The sequence below is a fragment of the Sceloporus undulatus genome, chromosome 9, assembly GCF_019175285.1.
Source record: "Sceloporus undulatus isolate JIND9_A2432 ecotype Alabama chromosome 9, SceUnd_v1.1, whole genome shotgun sequence".
Lineage (NCBI taxonomy): Eukaryota > Metazoa > Chordata > Lepidosauria > Squamata > Phrynosomatidae > Sceloporus > Sceloporus undulatus.
Window position 1 is genome coordinate 30,345,636 of NC_056530.1, and position 15,985 is coordinate 30,361,620.

Here is a 15,985-nt window from a genome sequence, read left to right on the forward strand (position 1 = left end):
CACAGGTGCACAATGCAAGCAGAAGAGACACAGAGCCACTGGCCAGAAGGATGCTGAGTGCTGAAATCTGCACCAGCTGGCTTCAAATTCCCCATTTCAAACATTGTTCAAGTCAGCATGGAGCCACCTGTGTTTGTCCTTTTAGGCTGCAAGGCTGGGAGAGCAGGTGCATTTTGTTTTATGTTCAGTACTTGAATGGAGGTCCTGCAGCAAACTCCCTGCCCTGGTGCCCTCCAGATGCTCTGGGACTAAAACGTCTCACTGGGAAGCTCTGGAAACACAATGCTCAGGTTGGTGGGAGGAAAGTGCAAGATGGCAGAGGGGTCCATGGGCACCCAAAACTTGAGCCCAGTGGGGAAAGATGAAAACACCACCGGAAAAAAAAGATGAGGGAAAACAGTGCTCCTGACAAGATCCCAGAGCCCAGAAGGAAAGGCAAAGTGGAGTTTTTAAAAAAGCTAACACTTCACAATTTGGGGATGCTCACCATGTTAGCGATCCGCTCCATAGCAATATGTTTCTGTTCTTCTCAAAGCTGTGACAACTGAACCAATGTTCCCCAGTCATGCATGTTTGCCCGGCTTAAGCGGCACGACCAAGAAAGGCCTGGCAATCTGCAATAACCTCCTCCAAGACAGTGCTCTCCATGTGCGTTGCACTACCACTTCCACCGTTCCCTAGCCACCTGGGGGATTATGGAAGTTGTAGTTCAATACACCCAGAAGGCACCACAGCATCATTTTGGTGACCAGCGAATGGGTTGACTAAGGGACAGGTGTGGCAACAACTGAACTGGCCATAAAACTGGCAACTCACGCAACCTAGAGAACTTAGAATTTATCAGTCCACCTCCTTAAAACTGGCTCCCCAAGGAAAATCTGAGGATGCAAGGGCAGCAAGCGGTGGACGAAAACCTAGCTTCTCATGGTTATATTCTGCCTTAAACTGGCTCGCCATGTCTGTGTTTGCTGACCGTTCTGCCATGTGTTCCCACAGATTTTGTAAAATGCGTCACAGATTCGAAAGCTTGCATCGTAACATCACCAGTGACTTGATAGGAAGACAGAAACATCTCGCCCCAATCCCCGAAAACTCAAACGCCAGATTCGAAACGTGGAAACGAAAAGACTTGGGAGCTCTAAATGATATCGGGAGGCTACCCAGAAGGCGGCCAGAGCTGAATTAATAGTTTGCATTTAGGTTTCACAACTGCATATATTCACGCATGGGAGCTTCAAATGAGACGAAACCCAAATCGTTTTATTCCCCAAAGTGCCGACGTTGCAAGGCTTCTCTTCCCTCCCACCGACTTCTGAAATGCAGCCTCAAAAGGAGCGAGAAGAAACTCGTCCCGATAAAACAAAAACAAAACACCTCTAAACTTTAAATGTCCGAATCAGCTTTGAGGGTTGGATGGCATCAAAAATCGAAAGCGCCAGTAAATTCCTACATACAGAGAGAGGCAGTTCCTTTAACGCTATTTGTTTTTCTTTTCATCTCTTTCTCTCTTTCCCCTTTTCCTTCTTCTAGAGTTTTACCACAACAAATCCAGGAGGACGGACCCCTCTGCGTAGAAATACAAGCGCCCCAAAAGTAACAGCCGTCGATATGAAAATTATATATATGTATATACGTGCGTGATAGTTTGTATATATAATTTTTTTTTACATACATACATATATATGTCCAAAACAGTGCAAATGGATGTACATATCTATATCCAGTTGTAAAAAAACAAACGACGAAGGGAGGAAGGAAGAAATGAGCAATCCCTCGGCATAGTCCATCTTTCAACAACAAGGAAAAGGGGGAAAGGGGGGGGGGGGGGACAAAGTCGAAAACAACCCATTTTTGTTGGAAATAAACCGAACTCCCGGCTCCCTTATTTCTGGATCCCCGCCCCAAAAGTTGCTTAACATTAAATTCACAAATGGTATTAATATTTAGTTTTAAGGGCTTGAATACAATAAACCATTTCCTTCTGTTTTTTTTTTCCTTTTTCATTTTTAAAAGTGTTAAATTTTTAAGGAGAGGGCAAAGGAAGGGATAATACGGGTGGGTTTTTGTTTTGTCCAAGGTGGCTCAGGGCTAAGTCGTAATGTCTCTGTGCTGTGTCCGCATCACCTGAAAGATGTTCTGGAAAGATAAGAAGAAAAGAGAGAACGTTAAGACGCTGAATGGAGACGATGGGAAGCTCCCACCCAGCTCAGGAATGAATCACAGAATCATATAGAGTTGGAAGAGACCTCAAGGGCCATCCAGTCCAACTCCATTTCTGCCATGCAGGAACTCTCAATCAAAGCATCCCCGACAGATGGCCATCCAGCCTCTGTTTAAAGACCTCCAAAGATGGAGACTCCAACACTCTTTGAAGGAATGTCTTCCACTATCAAACATCTCTTATCATGTTAATGTGGAAACTCTTTTCCTGGAGCTCACATCCATTGTTCTGGGTCCTATTCTCTGGAGCAGCAGAAAACAAGCTTGCTCCCTCCTCAGTATGACACCCCTGAAAGGACATTGGGATTCCTGTTGGACACTCAAAAATCCTCAAAATGGTTTCCCAGAGTGGATCTCGTAAAGATGCTAGCATGTCTCCTCCATGTGCGAATGGGAGACATAGCAACCAGTGGCAGGGAGGAGTTCACAAACAAGACAAGCTCACCATTAATACTGGGAGATGTTCTGGATAGGTAAGATAAACTACCAGTAGGAAATCTTGAGCAAGGCTGGGAGCACCATTTAAAGTGGCAATCTGAAGCCCACAACAAGTTTCAAGAAGGAAGGAAACAGTTGTAGGCAATGGGCACAATTGTGGTACCAGACTCCGTCTCATTGGAAGGGGAAAACCATCAGTCTCCCACATCAGATGGCCTAAGAAGCATTGATTTAGAATCATAGAATCGGAAGAGACCACAAGGGCCATCCAGTCCAACTCCATTTCTGCCATGCAGGAACTCTCAATCAAAGCATACCCGACAGATGGCCATCCAGCCACTGTTTAAAGACCTCCAAGACCTAAGTCACAACCTGTTGCCTTCAAATAGGTCAGACTACAAAACCCATCTCCCCAATAAAATGTCTCATTGGTCGTTATGATTTGTAATGCACTATATATCTAAAGGGCACAAGGCTGCTTTGAACAGTCAGTTAGGCAGGTCTTCCCACTGCTCCAATACACACACATATGCACACTCGCGTACACACACAGACTGGATGAGCCGGGCAAGGAGAGCTAGTGGCAAAGGCAGGAGGTGAACCCCATTTTGAGTTGGGTTCAGACTCTCTGGACCAAGTTCACAATGGGGCGTCCTTTCAAGCAGCCAGGGGTCACCCTTCAAGCATCTCACCACAGAATGGGGAACTGAAAGAGGGGGGGGACAAACAAGTTGCGTTACTAACCTGTAATCTAAGAAAAGCATTATCTTCCCACCCGCTGTTTGTTACCTTGCTGCACATATTGTCTTTACTGCAGTTCTTGTTATCCTTGTCTGTTGCTTCCTCTTCCACCTTCAGAAGGACAGAGTTATTTTAAGAGATATTAGGGAAGAAAACTGAAACCCAGCAGAGTCTAACAGGAGAGATTTCAGTGCTTGGGCGCTCTCTCGCTCTGAATCATGCCTGGTCCCCCCCCCCCCATAACTGGGCATAATTCCAGGCTTCCCCAAGAGTGTTTTTGGCATCAAACACTGACACATGTTACTCCTATAAGAGTAGCTTTACTGGTGTGAAATGATACTGGTAATGAAGTTGCCTGTCGCTGGTTAAACTGGACTCCTGAACCTGTGTGCATTCCCCACAAAGCTTAGGCTGGGGGAGCTGGGACTCCCAAGTGCATAAACATGAGCCATCTTGTCCTAAATAGCTATGAGAACTGCGCAAACATTCACTCCCCCAGGTCCAATTCTTAGACTTCATATCTTTTCCCAGCCTCAAACTGCAAATGTACCCCCACCCCCAAAATCTGGCAAAATAATGAGTACAAACTAACCCTTAAAACGTCAACAGACAACTGCTAATGTTTGGCCATGAGGCCAACAAGGTCTGCAAACCCTATCTTTGTCTGGTGGCAAAGACCCAACTCACTAGGACTGCCCCTCTCTATGCCTCTCTCTTGCCAAACATCTTGACCCTGACAGAAACCATGCCCACCTTGTCCAAATGTCTTCCAAGGAAGGAATGGAGCAAATGGAGGGAACGTATCACTGAATGCTAGTACCATCATCCTTTTGTTGTTGTTGATAAAATACAACCTTGAATTTTTGGCTTGCACTACAGTTAATGGGACAGGCCTGAAATGTCTCTTGATGCTTGGCAGGTGTGCCATCAAGCACAGAATAGAGTTTTTGCTGACAAAGGAAGAGCTTGTGGCAGGTAATACCTATTTGAAACTATATCTTCCATACTGAGAACTGTCAGTACTGGACAAAGTCTGATTGTGCCCCCCATTTTCCCCAAGCTGTACTTTCTGTACTCCTGGAAGACACTAACGGATCTCTCACCTCTTTCCGCCACTTGAGTTCACAGAAAACGCGCTCAAAACACTCGTGCATGTAGTTAAACTGTGGAGAGAGGAGAAGAAAAAACATTAATCAGAACTGGGAAGATGTGGCACAGCTCTCTCTTGCTATGCCAGCCTAACACCCACACTCCATCCCCAGAAGGCCTGGCAGCAAATGGAGTGGTCATGTCCTCCCAGTGCCTCCCAGTGGCCATTTGAAGCCATTGCTCAGTGCCCTGGCAGATCCACACTTACGTAAGGGGTGAAGATTTTAACCCATCGCGGCTTCTTTTCCCCTCGGGCGTATTCGAAGCAGAAGGCCATGCCCTCCTCGTCTGTGTCCCATCGCTGCATCTCGTCCCATTCAAAAGCTATTACCTGGTTCTGGAATGAGAGAGTGATGAAGGTCAAGAGGAAGCACTTCTGTGGGTTGTTGACAGGTAAATAAACGGCTTTTCCAAAAGGCAATTTTAACCACTTTCCTTGTGCTCTATCTCCACTTTCCAAGACTGGTCTTTTCTTTTTAAGCAAAATGTCATCCATTAGAGGGAACCATTTCAATCTCCTGAAGGAGGGAGTTCAAGAGACCAGGGGCAGCCACCCAGAAGGCCCTGTCTCCAATTCTCATCAGCCATGCCCACAAAGATGGGACTGAGAGAAAGATCTCAGCATTTGAAGCAGACTCATACAGTGAGATGCTGTCAGACAGGCTGACCCTACACCATCTAGGGCTTTCTCAGTCATAACCAGCACTTTGAATAGTACCCCAAACCACACCAGCTAGTGAAGGAAGGGACTTGTATGGTTCCTGTTAACTGTACGTGCTTCCAAGTTGCCTGTTGACTTGTGGCAACCCCATAAATTTCACAGGGTTTTTCTTAGGCAAGGAAGACTCAAGAGATGGCCAGTTCCTTCCTCTGAACTTGAGTCTACAGCATCTGACCCTGCTTAGCTTCCAAGAGCAGACAGGATCTGGTGCCTTCATCAGAGTACAGTATTTAGGCCGTCCTGCAACTAGCAGTGAAAACACCTCAACTAAACACCCAAAGCAAGTTCTTTACAGTCCAACAACTGAGCAGGCTGCCTCAGGTGAGTGTAGGCTTTCCTTCACTGGAGGTCTATGAGGTATGCAGAGGCTGTATAGTTATCACTCAGGACTGCTGCAGCTTCATCTGGCACTAGACATTCTGCACTGAGCAAGGGGCTGGGCAAGATGGCTTCCAAGGTCCCTTCTCACACTGGGACTTAATGCTTCTTGTCTTGGCTTCACTTTCCTACAGGTACTTTTCACCAACCGATCCCCCAACAACCTCACCCTCCTATCCACAAGAGCTGACCTCTAGCTGGCCCTCCTCGGTGCAGGCGTGGAGTTTAAAGTGCTTGATGCTGATGGCTGTGATGACGTGACCCTTGCGGCGGGAGTCACAGGAGCAGTGCGGGAAGATGATCTCGTTGTAACCCTCACAAGTCCGCAACATGTTGAGATACTGTGGAGAAGGAGGAGGAGGAGGAGAAAGTGAGGAGGGCAGCAAGTGGGGTAGGGATTGCTCACATTGTGCTTTGTGCAGAATCTTTTGGCAATTTTACACATGTTGCTTCCAAAAATAGATTAAAGTGATGTCTATACATTCATTTTTCATTCTATTAATTAAGACCCATCACTTGCTTCCTTCTTTCTGCTGTTACTCCAACAAGCAAGATGTGCAAAACCCATAATACCTTGCTCTGATCAGGTAGGAAGATTTTCTTACCATGACCATCTTCCTTTGCTCGCAGAGTTTCTGCAGTTGGTAGGACTTCTCTTCGGCTTTGATGTATCCCTTCTTCACGTCATCGACAGCCTGGACAACACAAGAAGCATTCAAGAACTGACCCCATTTTTCAGCTTCTGTTCTCTATTAACTCAGTTCTCACACCATCTAGGCTTCCCTACTGCTTGCACCTTTTCCCCATCCCAACAGCCACTGTCCTATCTTTCAAGATTCCAGCCCTCAAGCTTAAAGCTCTCTGCATCCACTCACTAATCCGTTCAAGAATAATCTCTCAAAAACCTAAACTAGCCATGTTGGGTCAGACTAAGGGCCCAACAGGCCTAGCTTTGTTTTTGGTAAGTGGGGCTTGTAACAGAATTTGTAGCCTATAAGGTTCTCTTCAATGTTCCAGTCCCTCGGTCTTGTGCTCCTCCAGGACCTCCCAGAGCAGTGGTTCTCAACCTTTGGCTTTCCTAAGGTTTTGGACTTCAACTCCCAGAGGTCTCAGCCAGCTTGTCCAAATGATCAGGGATTCTGGGAGCTGAAGTCTAAAATGCCTGGAGAACCCAAGGTTGAGAACCACTGTCCTAGAGGAATATGCACTCACTCTTTCCCCACCACTCCAACTGTCAGTCAGTGTTCTCCCCATTGAGCTTATTCAGCTCCTTCCTGGGCTGTCTGGGGAGTCCAGAGTTTGGGAGGAGTGGGGCTGTTTCCATAAATCTTGGGGTCTCCTGCACCTGCAGAACTTTGCTCTTGCATGCAGATTGTGTCATCTTGGCTACATGGTCCATTTGCAGAGTGCCCAACAAGTTACTTTGTGGGTCTCAGTTGTACCCCCCATCTCCGCTTCCCCAGCAACTGATATACAACTTCACACTGCCTCTGCTACTAGGACCTGAGATACACACACACAACAATCAGTAGCCATCAATTTATTTAATCTAACCCACCAAGGGCCTTCTCAGCAGCTGCTCTCAGACTATAAAATTCCCTCCCACAAGAGGCTCGGTTGGCCCCATCCTTGCTTTTCTTAGACCTTCTGATTTAAAAAAGGTATTTGGCGATTAACTGGTTTTGCATCCAAAACCACACAAGGATCTGACATGGGTTCCCACCTGGTGGAAGAAATAGGTGACCGCCAAGTCATTGTCGTTCAGAAGGATCTCCTCTTCCGTGGTGAAGAGCCATTTCCGGATTGTCAGGCAGGTCCCTGGCACGGCCGAAGTGTAGTTTTGCACGTAGAGTTTATGGGGGAATTCGTTGGGAGCCAGTTTCCGCACTGTGGGGAACCCATAAGAAGAAAAAGTGAGCAACTGATGGGAGTTTTTTTTCTGTTTGTTGTAATTTTCTGTTGTTGTTCTAGTTTGATTTGTGGTGACCCTATGAATGAGAGACCTCCTAGAGATCTTTCAAGCTGTAAGGCAGTATAGAAATATATTAAATAGATAGGTAGATAAGTAGACAGATAGGTAAGTAGATAAGACAGATAGACAGTGTGGCCTGTCCTGGATGTACTGTGCCAACTGGTCTGGAGACTCAGTATTACAAGATGGAGGAATACCTCTACATTTTAATTCTTGCCTTTTTTAAAGTTTGCGCCTTCTCTATCTACTTCTTCCCCAACACACATAATTTTACAAAACTATAAGATGATATTCTCCCACCCTTCACTCCTCTCCCCCATCAAACATTAAACCGCCACAGAGGTTGACCTTCATACAGAAGCCCCTCCAACATCCCATCCAGAAATATTGGGACATACAGAAAGGAGATCACAATCCTCCGCCGTGCCCCAGGTCTTACCAAAAGAGTGATTTATCACTTCGAACAAGGCAAAGTAATTTGCAGTCGTGCTGTCCATGCCCACTTTGGCGGCAACAGCCTGGGACGCAAGCAGTTTGGGAAGCAGGGGGGAAAGGAAAGAAAAAGACAAAATAAGTCAAAATAAAGGAAAAGCAGGCAGGGTGTTTAGAAAGACAAAGCGAAACAAGTGGAAGAGCAACGAAACTACAACCTGCCCTGGGCTAAGGCACAGGTGAGAAACTGGGTGGAAAAGCTAGCAATCTAGTCCTAGCCGCTAACTAACATGATGCACCCGCTTGCCTTGTCTGGGTAGTTGGAGCTCACCCATCCACAGAGGGCTTCTTCTCCCATGACAGAAAATAAACATATCCCCAAGGAACGATGCTCCTCACCTGATACACCTGGTCTGTGGTGCTGTTCTTCTTGACCCGGACGGTCACTGTCGTGATGTCCGGAAGGGCCACTCGGAGTTCCACGTCTGACACCCCGTTGTAGTTCTGGAAGGGAGATACATGGAGTTACAACTAAGAATTTATAGGTGTCTGTCCATGCTCTCTCTCTCTCGTACGCTACATTTATGAATCTAGTTTACGCAGGGCCAACAAAAGGATTCTAGAGTATGAGTCCCGTGCCATAAAAAGATAGGAAAAGGAAAACCCTCCTGGCTGTGCTTAATATGAGTTATCAAATCAGAGTCCATCCCGCCATAATGAACGGTTTGGGAACTTCTCCTGGCAGTGATCTGCTAAAGCATTTCATTTCTCTTTACCTCACCACATCCCTTGATCCCAGGTGCAAGATGGCTGGCTTGAATTATCCAGCGTTAAATAATAATAATAATAATAATAATAATAATAATAATAATAATAATAATAATAATTTATTTTTACTCCACCCCTCTGTGCAATGCAACTGGGGTAAAACACACAATCCATAGCCCACAAACTCACCCCCAATATCTAACTCAAAATGCTCTTTGCCTGGAATTCTTAACAAATGCTTCCTTTGAATGGTGACGGTGGGGCAACCTACTCGCTCTCTCCACAGACACACACAGGTTAGACGTAAGTGTGAAAAGGTCCCTTGCACTGACCAATCTGGACCAATATTGCCCAGTTCCATTTCCCCATTTATAAACTCCCATCCAACACTTGTGCCAGCTGGCTATGGCCAGCTACGGCCATAGACAAGAAAGCAACTCGGGAACAGGACGAATGAACAGTAAAAGAAAGCCCCATTTTACAAAGCATTCAGATTTCCCAGCTCTCAAGGCCTACTTGAGGCAAAGAGGGGTTGGGAGTCTTTGCAGAGCTTTTCAAAGCTTCACTGAAGGAGGATCTGGCCAATTCCCCTTCAACGAAGGAATGTCTGCAGAAGATATTGCAGATTCTCAGACCAGAAGCAGGCGATCTAACTCTGAAGTGCATCCTTACACAAATCATCTGAGATGGGCTGTCTTACCTCGTCCGACTCCGATAAGAACTCCTGCATGATGTCACTTTCCCCAATGACCCGAATGGAACATACTGTAGAAGCAAGGAAAAAAGCTCCATTACACAAAACTAAAGGGATTGTTCTGGTCATTAGACATGTGGATCTTGGACCCTAGATTGTTTTTGTTTATTCTTATTCCAAGCCAACCCAAAACACTAAACTGATGAAGAGGCAGCTCAACTGGGCAAAACACGCATCTGTTTGACAGTGAGGCTGTCAGAGACTTTGGAAATGAATGCACTTCTGTGCGAGGCAAGGACACACAATGGCTCCTTACTCTATAGGACTGCCATGCATCTGAGGAAGCAAACCAAGTCTATGCTCATTCTACAACCTTTGTCACACACGTCTCAAAGGTGTTACAAGATCCCTTTGTGTACTGATATTCCAGACAAACAGGGCTCTCTGCCTCTGAACTTTAGGCAACAGAACTCTGTCAAACCTCAAAAGACAAGAGGTCTCCATTTTAAAAAGTGATGCATGCATCTGTGATGCAATGTCTCTGAGAAGAAAACACAAAGGATAACCCTTTGTCTCTCATACAGGAAAGGATGTCTCTTTTAAGACTCAGAGAGCGGTGGCGTCTCCTTCCTTGGACGTCTTCAAACAGAGACTGTGTGGCCATCTGTCGGAGATGCTTTGATTGAGATTTCCTGAATGGCAAAATGGGGCTGGACTGGATGGCCTTTGGGGACTCTTCCAACTCTATGATTTTATGATTCTAGGGCTTGCCACATGTGTTGTTGTGGGGCAAAATATCTAAAGGGATATCATATAGGGGCTGGAGCCAGTTGATTTTCTGCTGCTCCAGAAACTATAACTGAACCAATGGATTCAAGAAAAGATATTCCCAAGAAACATTAGGAAGAATTTTGCTTTTACTGTAAGAGCTGTTTGAAAGTAAAATAGTGTTTCAGAGAGTGGCAGACACTCCTTGTTTAGAGGTCTTGAAACAAAGGGTGGAAGAGCAATTTTAAGGAGTGTTTTAGCTGTGTGTTCCTGCATGGCAGGGAATGGGACTAGATGCCCTTGTGGTCACTTACTACTAGTAAGTTTGTACAATTCTGCTGAAGTCTTTGGCCCACCAGGGTACTTTCTAATTTAACAGATTCATTTTTCATGCTTTAAAATAGTGTAAAAATGATGTTAAAAACCACAGTCTACATTCAAGGAAATAGCTGGCCCACTTTCATCTGAAGGGCTGGCAGTGCCCAAAATCCCAGGCTCAGCACATCAGACATCTTCAATATTTTGCCGCCTTTAAAAGTCCAAACACTTACCTTTTTCGAGGTATTCCTCGAGCCCTCTTCGCCTGGCATCCAGCTGCTGTTCCGATAATGAGAATGGCCATTTGCCCGGCAGGCGAGGAAATGTGAAATTGGCAAACTCCCTCTTCAGGTTCTGATGCAAGATGGCGAATTCACGGTACCGCTTTGAACAAAGCTGCCGCCCCGCCATGTAAACATTGTAAACCTGGGGGGGGGGGGGAGAACAGTAACAAAATGAATGTCAAAACATCTTTCACTGTGGATTATAGAGAATTTTAATTATCTTAGGAAAATAAAAAGGAATCTGAGAGAAGTGAGAGGAAAGGACGAGGAAAGAAAAAGAGAGAGAAGTTCCCCATTCCAAGTGTAGTCTAGTCAATGATGGCTCCATGGCTCTAGGCAACCTGTTTTGCTACAATTCCCATAAGGGCCAGCCAGCACAGCCAAAGGTCAAGGAGCATGAACCTTGAAGTCCATAGCATCTTGATAGCAAGAGGTTTCTTGCACTGCTCTAATATAACCACACCCTTTTCAAGGGGAACTACAAGTCATAGGCCCACATGACTGGATCAAATCAACATCTCTCAATGGATTCTCAGACAGTGGGCATTTTTGCACATACGGACTTCTGACAAGCAGGCACATGACTGGAAGTTAACTCAGCTTTCCATTCATATTGGGAGGTCTAGGAAGAATTGACTGCACTTCTTCCTTGCTTAAAAGGTAAAAGGCTTAAGAGATAGTACAGTGAGCTCTTGTATACTGGGGTTTGGTTCCAGGACCTGTCATGGATCCCAAAACCCATGGATGCTCAAGTTCCATTAGCTAGAATGGCATAGCAAAGTGATGTCCCTTATACAAAATGGCAAGATTGAGATTTGCTTTTTGCAATTTTAAAAATACGTATTTTTAAGCCTTGGATGATTAAATCTGTTGATGCAGAATCCATAGCTACTGTACAAAATGGTTCTGGAACGGAGATGGAAATGCTTTTGGTCCTCCTGGTCAGAAGAAGAGGTTGGACAAAACCAACTCTCTCCTCCATAGTGCCTTCCTCCAGTTTTTCAAGCTCTGCAACATGGCAGACTGACATTTTTTTGCCAAGGTGACAGGGACTGGTACTATATTTGTGCCATATGGTCTGTATGTTTGCAGAGTTTCCTGGAAACTTTCCAACAGATGAGTGCTTGCAGACAGCACAAGCCTGAAGACCACCCCTATGAGTAGCACTGCCTTACTCAGTGCATGTTTTTCTCAGCTGGCCAAATGGAAAAAGAGACTTAACTTCCCCTGCAGCAACCAATGCAAATAATGAAGAAATGTTTCAGGAGTCAAGAAAGGATTATTCTATTTGTCTTGGCTAAGACTACAGCAGAAGTAGACATCAAGAGCTGCTTCACAGACTTTCACCAGCGTGTAGCCATTCATGTACTACCCACCAAGGTGACCATCCTGCAATGACTTACAAGCTCCTAACAAAGCGGCCAGCAACCACTGACCTGCTGCCTGGCCAGTTCCTCACCCTCAAATCACTTCCCAGGTCTCCCACAACAGATAGCCATTTACACCAGCCACTCTTCAACCTAATAACATCTCATAAAAACTATTCTCTTGAAGGATGTGGTGACAGCAGACAACTCTCCTTTTGCTGCTGCTGCTACTGTCCTTAGCCAAAACTGTACCAAGGGCAAGACAAAAGTACCTCTCCTCCTTGACAGAGCGCTCAAAGGAAAAAGCAGGTTCTTGTGAGAATTAAAAGTGGGTTGGGCATGGTCCAGATGCACCAGGAGACGTATTCAAAGAGGCCTGCTAGTGAGATGTCTGCTCTCTCCTCTCTGGGCTTGTCAGAGGGATAGAAAAATATGGGGAACTTCCATTTATTCATAACACAGCCCTTTGGAGGAAATGTGAATCCTGCTATTTCTTGTACCACAGAACAACCAAGAGAAATGCCGTCCTTTCTCTCACAACCTCTTCACATTGTCTGGATGACCTGCAATGCATCATGTAGGAAGGAGAAAGAGATGCAGAATAATCCAGAAGGCTGATGTTTCCTTGCCTACATGAAAAAACTGGCCAAACCCTTTGCCTTTGAGGCCTCTCTTGTCAAAGAGTCAGGCTTTTCAAATGCTCCTGTATGTAAGCCATCCATCAAGAAGAGCAGGCCAGGCACAGACGCTGGGGAGAAGGGCCCCAGCCGGGCTGGTACTCACCACAAACTTCTCACCATTCTGTTCCACATGCTTGTAGGTGGGGATGGAGATGGGCACTGCTTGCTTCTCCGTGTAATCGTAGAAGGACTGGCCCAGTGAGTCGTCGCTCGGGTCGAGGTTGTCTGCCTCGTGCGGCGGCACCGACAAGACCGTGAGAATCAGCTCCTTCTCTCCAGCCCGGATCAGGTCCACCACCTGCTTGTGGGTCGCCCCTTCAACGTTCACGCCGTTCCTGGCAGAGAGAAAGGGAGAGGGTTGATTCCATGAGCTGGGATTGTCAGTGTTATAAGAATCGGCATTAGCCAAGTCAAGTGGCAATTCGGCCTACAAAATGGGTCTGGGACTTGAATATTTACAGCTTTTAAATCATCTGAAAGGAAGCGGATATTGAATCCAGTTTTTCTGTAGGCTTTGGGAATTGTTTATCCTGCTGGTTTTTGCGGGTGAACCGAGACAGACAACACAATACTATGGTTGGTAAGAAAACCGGCTTGTCCTTTGCTTGCCAACAAGGATATAATGGGGCAGCCAACAAGTAGCCTAGCTGCCGATTACAGCTGTGGAACTTCCTTTGTTCAGTGTGGGTTAGGAACACAAGCTTGTCACAGTCCACTATAATCCACACACGCAAAACCCTGCAAGAACCAGAGGTGGAAATGTTTTCTAAATAGAAAACATAGAATATGGGCAACTTTCTGACTGTTAACACTCAAATACAACACACAAACAGTCAAGGGAGCAGAATTTCTCTTCAAGAGATCTTTTTTAAAACTTGTAGAGAACAATGTCTCAAAGTACTGTATAGAGGCCTGGAGGAAGCATAACATCAAGGATTACTTATCTAATACATCTAAATCATGGCTCACACTAACTCTAACACATATCTCTCACTCTTAGCCTAACTCACTCTAACCCTGATTTTAACTCTCCTCCAGCTCTGACCCTGACTCAATTTCCTAAGCTCCTCAACCCACTCATTCCTGAACTTGACCGATTCCGCTCATCCCTGACCAACTACCATTTGTTGTTGTTGTTGCTGTGCCTTCATGTCGTTTCCAACTTATGGCAACCCTCAGACAAACCTATCACAGGGTTTGCTTGGCAAGAATGGTTCAGAGAGGGTTTGCCATTGCCTTCCTCTGAGGCTGAGAAAAATTATTGTGGTTAAGGAGCGAGGCAACAAGAAACATTACGGCAAGGTTGAGCAATAGCGTTTTATGGTGCAGAAAGAAGCGGAGGCACATTGCATCCTTGTAAGTCAAGACCTAAAGAGGACTATCTGTACCTTTTCAATATGTCCGCCTTGAAAGCTATGCCCTGGTTGAGATCCGCCAAGGAATACCAGGCGCTGTAGGCTGCACTTGAGAACAAGGTAAGGGCAAGTCATCTCTGTGTTTTCTCACCTAAGAAAACCCTATGAAATCCATGGGGTCACCATAAGTCGATAGACAACTTGAAGACAAGACACACTATGTTCCCCCTGCACAGCCCAAGGGAAGCTCTTACCCTTCCAGCAGCAGTTCCCTATGTCTCACAGAATAATATAATGGTCCAAAGACTAATGCAATAAATATTACACAGAATGATAGTCCACAAAGTCCCCCAACCCTTGGAGCTACATTTTCCAACTCAGTTACAGCTTTTGCAATCTGAGCCACAGAACGTGAAGATGAAATACCAAACCACAACGAACGATTAAAATAAATCTTAACAGCCGGGGAAAGGCAACACAGCAGGAGAGCAATGTTGTTATACATGAAGTTATTCACTTTGTCCTGCCTTACAGATCTTAAAAGGAGGAAGTCGGGCAAACATTTTCATCCATTCAAAGGACGCACACAGCTGAATACCTTCCAACAACGAAACATCGTGTTAACCCACAGGCCATATATACCAAGAATTCAAAGTTCTGCGAAGGGAGAACTGAAGATTTACAATGAATGTCTGACAGCTGGTTCGCCTGGCCTGGCACTGTCTGACTGGGACTCCAAGTGACCCAAGTAGGATTTCAGAGAGAGGGTATCTCCATCACTTTGGGTAGCAATCTCTCAAATAGCCTCTGCTGCCAAAGGTCTGCAAAGCTTGTTGAGCTTTAAAGAGAGACTTACAAGACCTGCAAACAGTGGAGCGTCCCCCCTTTATTTAACACACGCAACCACAAAATCCATACTCTGCAGCTGCAGGAAGAAGTGAGAGACTGCCAACTCAACGTAAGCTGAGAAAGCAACTGACCACAGCAGCGTGGCTGCTTTCAAAGGCTCCTGCCCACAGCGCAAGCCCTGACCACAGCTCCCCTACAATCCTCCACAGATAAAAAACCAGATCTTCTGCCCAATTGTGGACTAAATTTAGCCATGCAACTTTGGGATCGCAGCAAAGAACGTCAAACAGCCGGTTGTTTATGCACAGCTCAAGGGCGGTGAGCTATCGGGAAGATATTTCCAAGAATTGCCCAACAAGACGTAAGCCAAGCCCAGGCCTCACCCACACACATGGAGCTACTGACCCACAAACTAGGGCCTTGTTCCTTTTTGATTCAGAAAGCCTCCAAGACATTTGCACTTCAGAAGAGTAAAATAATCCCCTAAACTGCCTGCTATCGTTCATGTCCCTGGTACCCATCATAATAGATAAGGGCACCCTTCCCAGCCTGGTTCTTCCCAGATGTGTTGGATTTCAATTCCCAACATGCCTGGGGAGCCCCCATGGAAGGAACCAGATCCTGTCTGATCTTGGAAACTAAGCAGGGTCAGCCCTGGCTAAGACATGGATGGGAGACTGCCAAGGAATACCTGGTACTGTAAGCTCTATTTCAAAGAAAGGAACGGGCAAAGCCACCTGAATATTTCTTGCCTAAGAAAACCCTAGGAAATTCATGGGCAACTTGACAGTACACACACACATACACACAACACTGAAACACTAAAACAGCCACTTAGTAAGTAGGGAGTC

At 45.8% G+C, this 15,985-nt stretch overlaps 1 protein-coding gene across 2 annotated transcripts in view; it reads right to left on the reverse strand.

Annotated features, from left to right (window-relative positions):
* Positions 1-1,239: 1,239 nt before the first annotated feature.
* SNX27 (sorting nexin 27) overlaps positions 1,240-15,985 on the reverse strand; it is a 30,453-nt gene continuing 15,707 nt past the window's right edge. The window contains exons 2-13 of one of the 2 annotated variants that reach the window (XM_042439592.1): positions 13,034-13,265; positions 10,833-11,025; positions 9,520-9,584; positions 8,451-8,555; positions 8,059-8,137; positions 7,371-7,534; positions 6,253-6,342; positions 5,839-5,988; positions 4,757-4,885; positions 4,503-4,562; positions 3,403-3,510; positions 1,240-2,136 (exon numbers count right to left, since the gene is read on the reverse strand). In XM_042439592.1, the coding sequence (XP_042295526.1) occupies positions 2,089-2,136; positions 3,403-3,510; positions 4,503-4,562; positions 4,757-4,885; positions 5,839-5,988; positions 6,253-6,342; positions 7,371-7,534; positions 8,059-8,137; positions 8,451-8,555; positions 9,520-9,584; positions 10,833-11,025; positions 13,034-13,265 (1,423 nt within the window). In that variant the 3' untranslated portion in view covers positions 1,240-2,088. The remainder of the gene's footprint in view (positions 2,137-3,402; positions 3,511-4,502; positions 4,563-4,756; positions 4,886-5,838; positions 5,989-6,252; positions 6,343-7,370; positions 7,535-8,058; positions 8,138-8,450; positions 8,556-9,519; positions 9,585-10,832; positions 11,026-13,033; positions 13,266-15,985) is intronic. The other variant, XM_042439593.1, reaches the window with a different exon arrangement.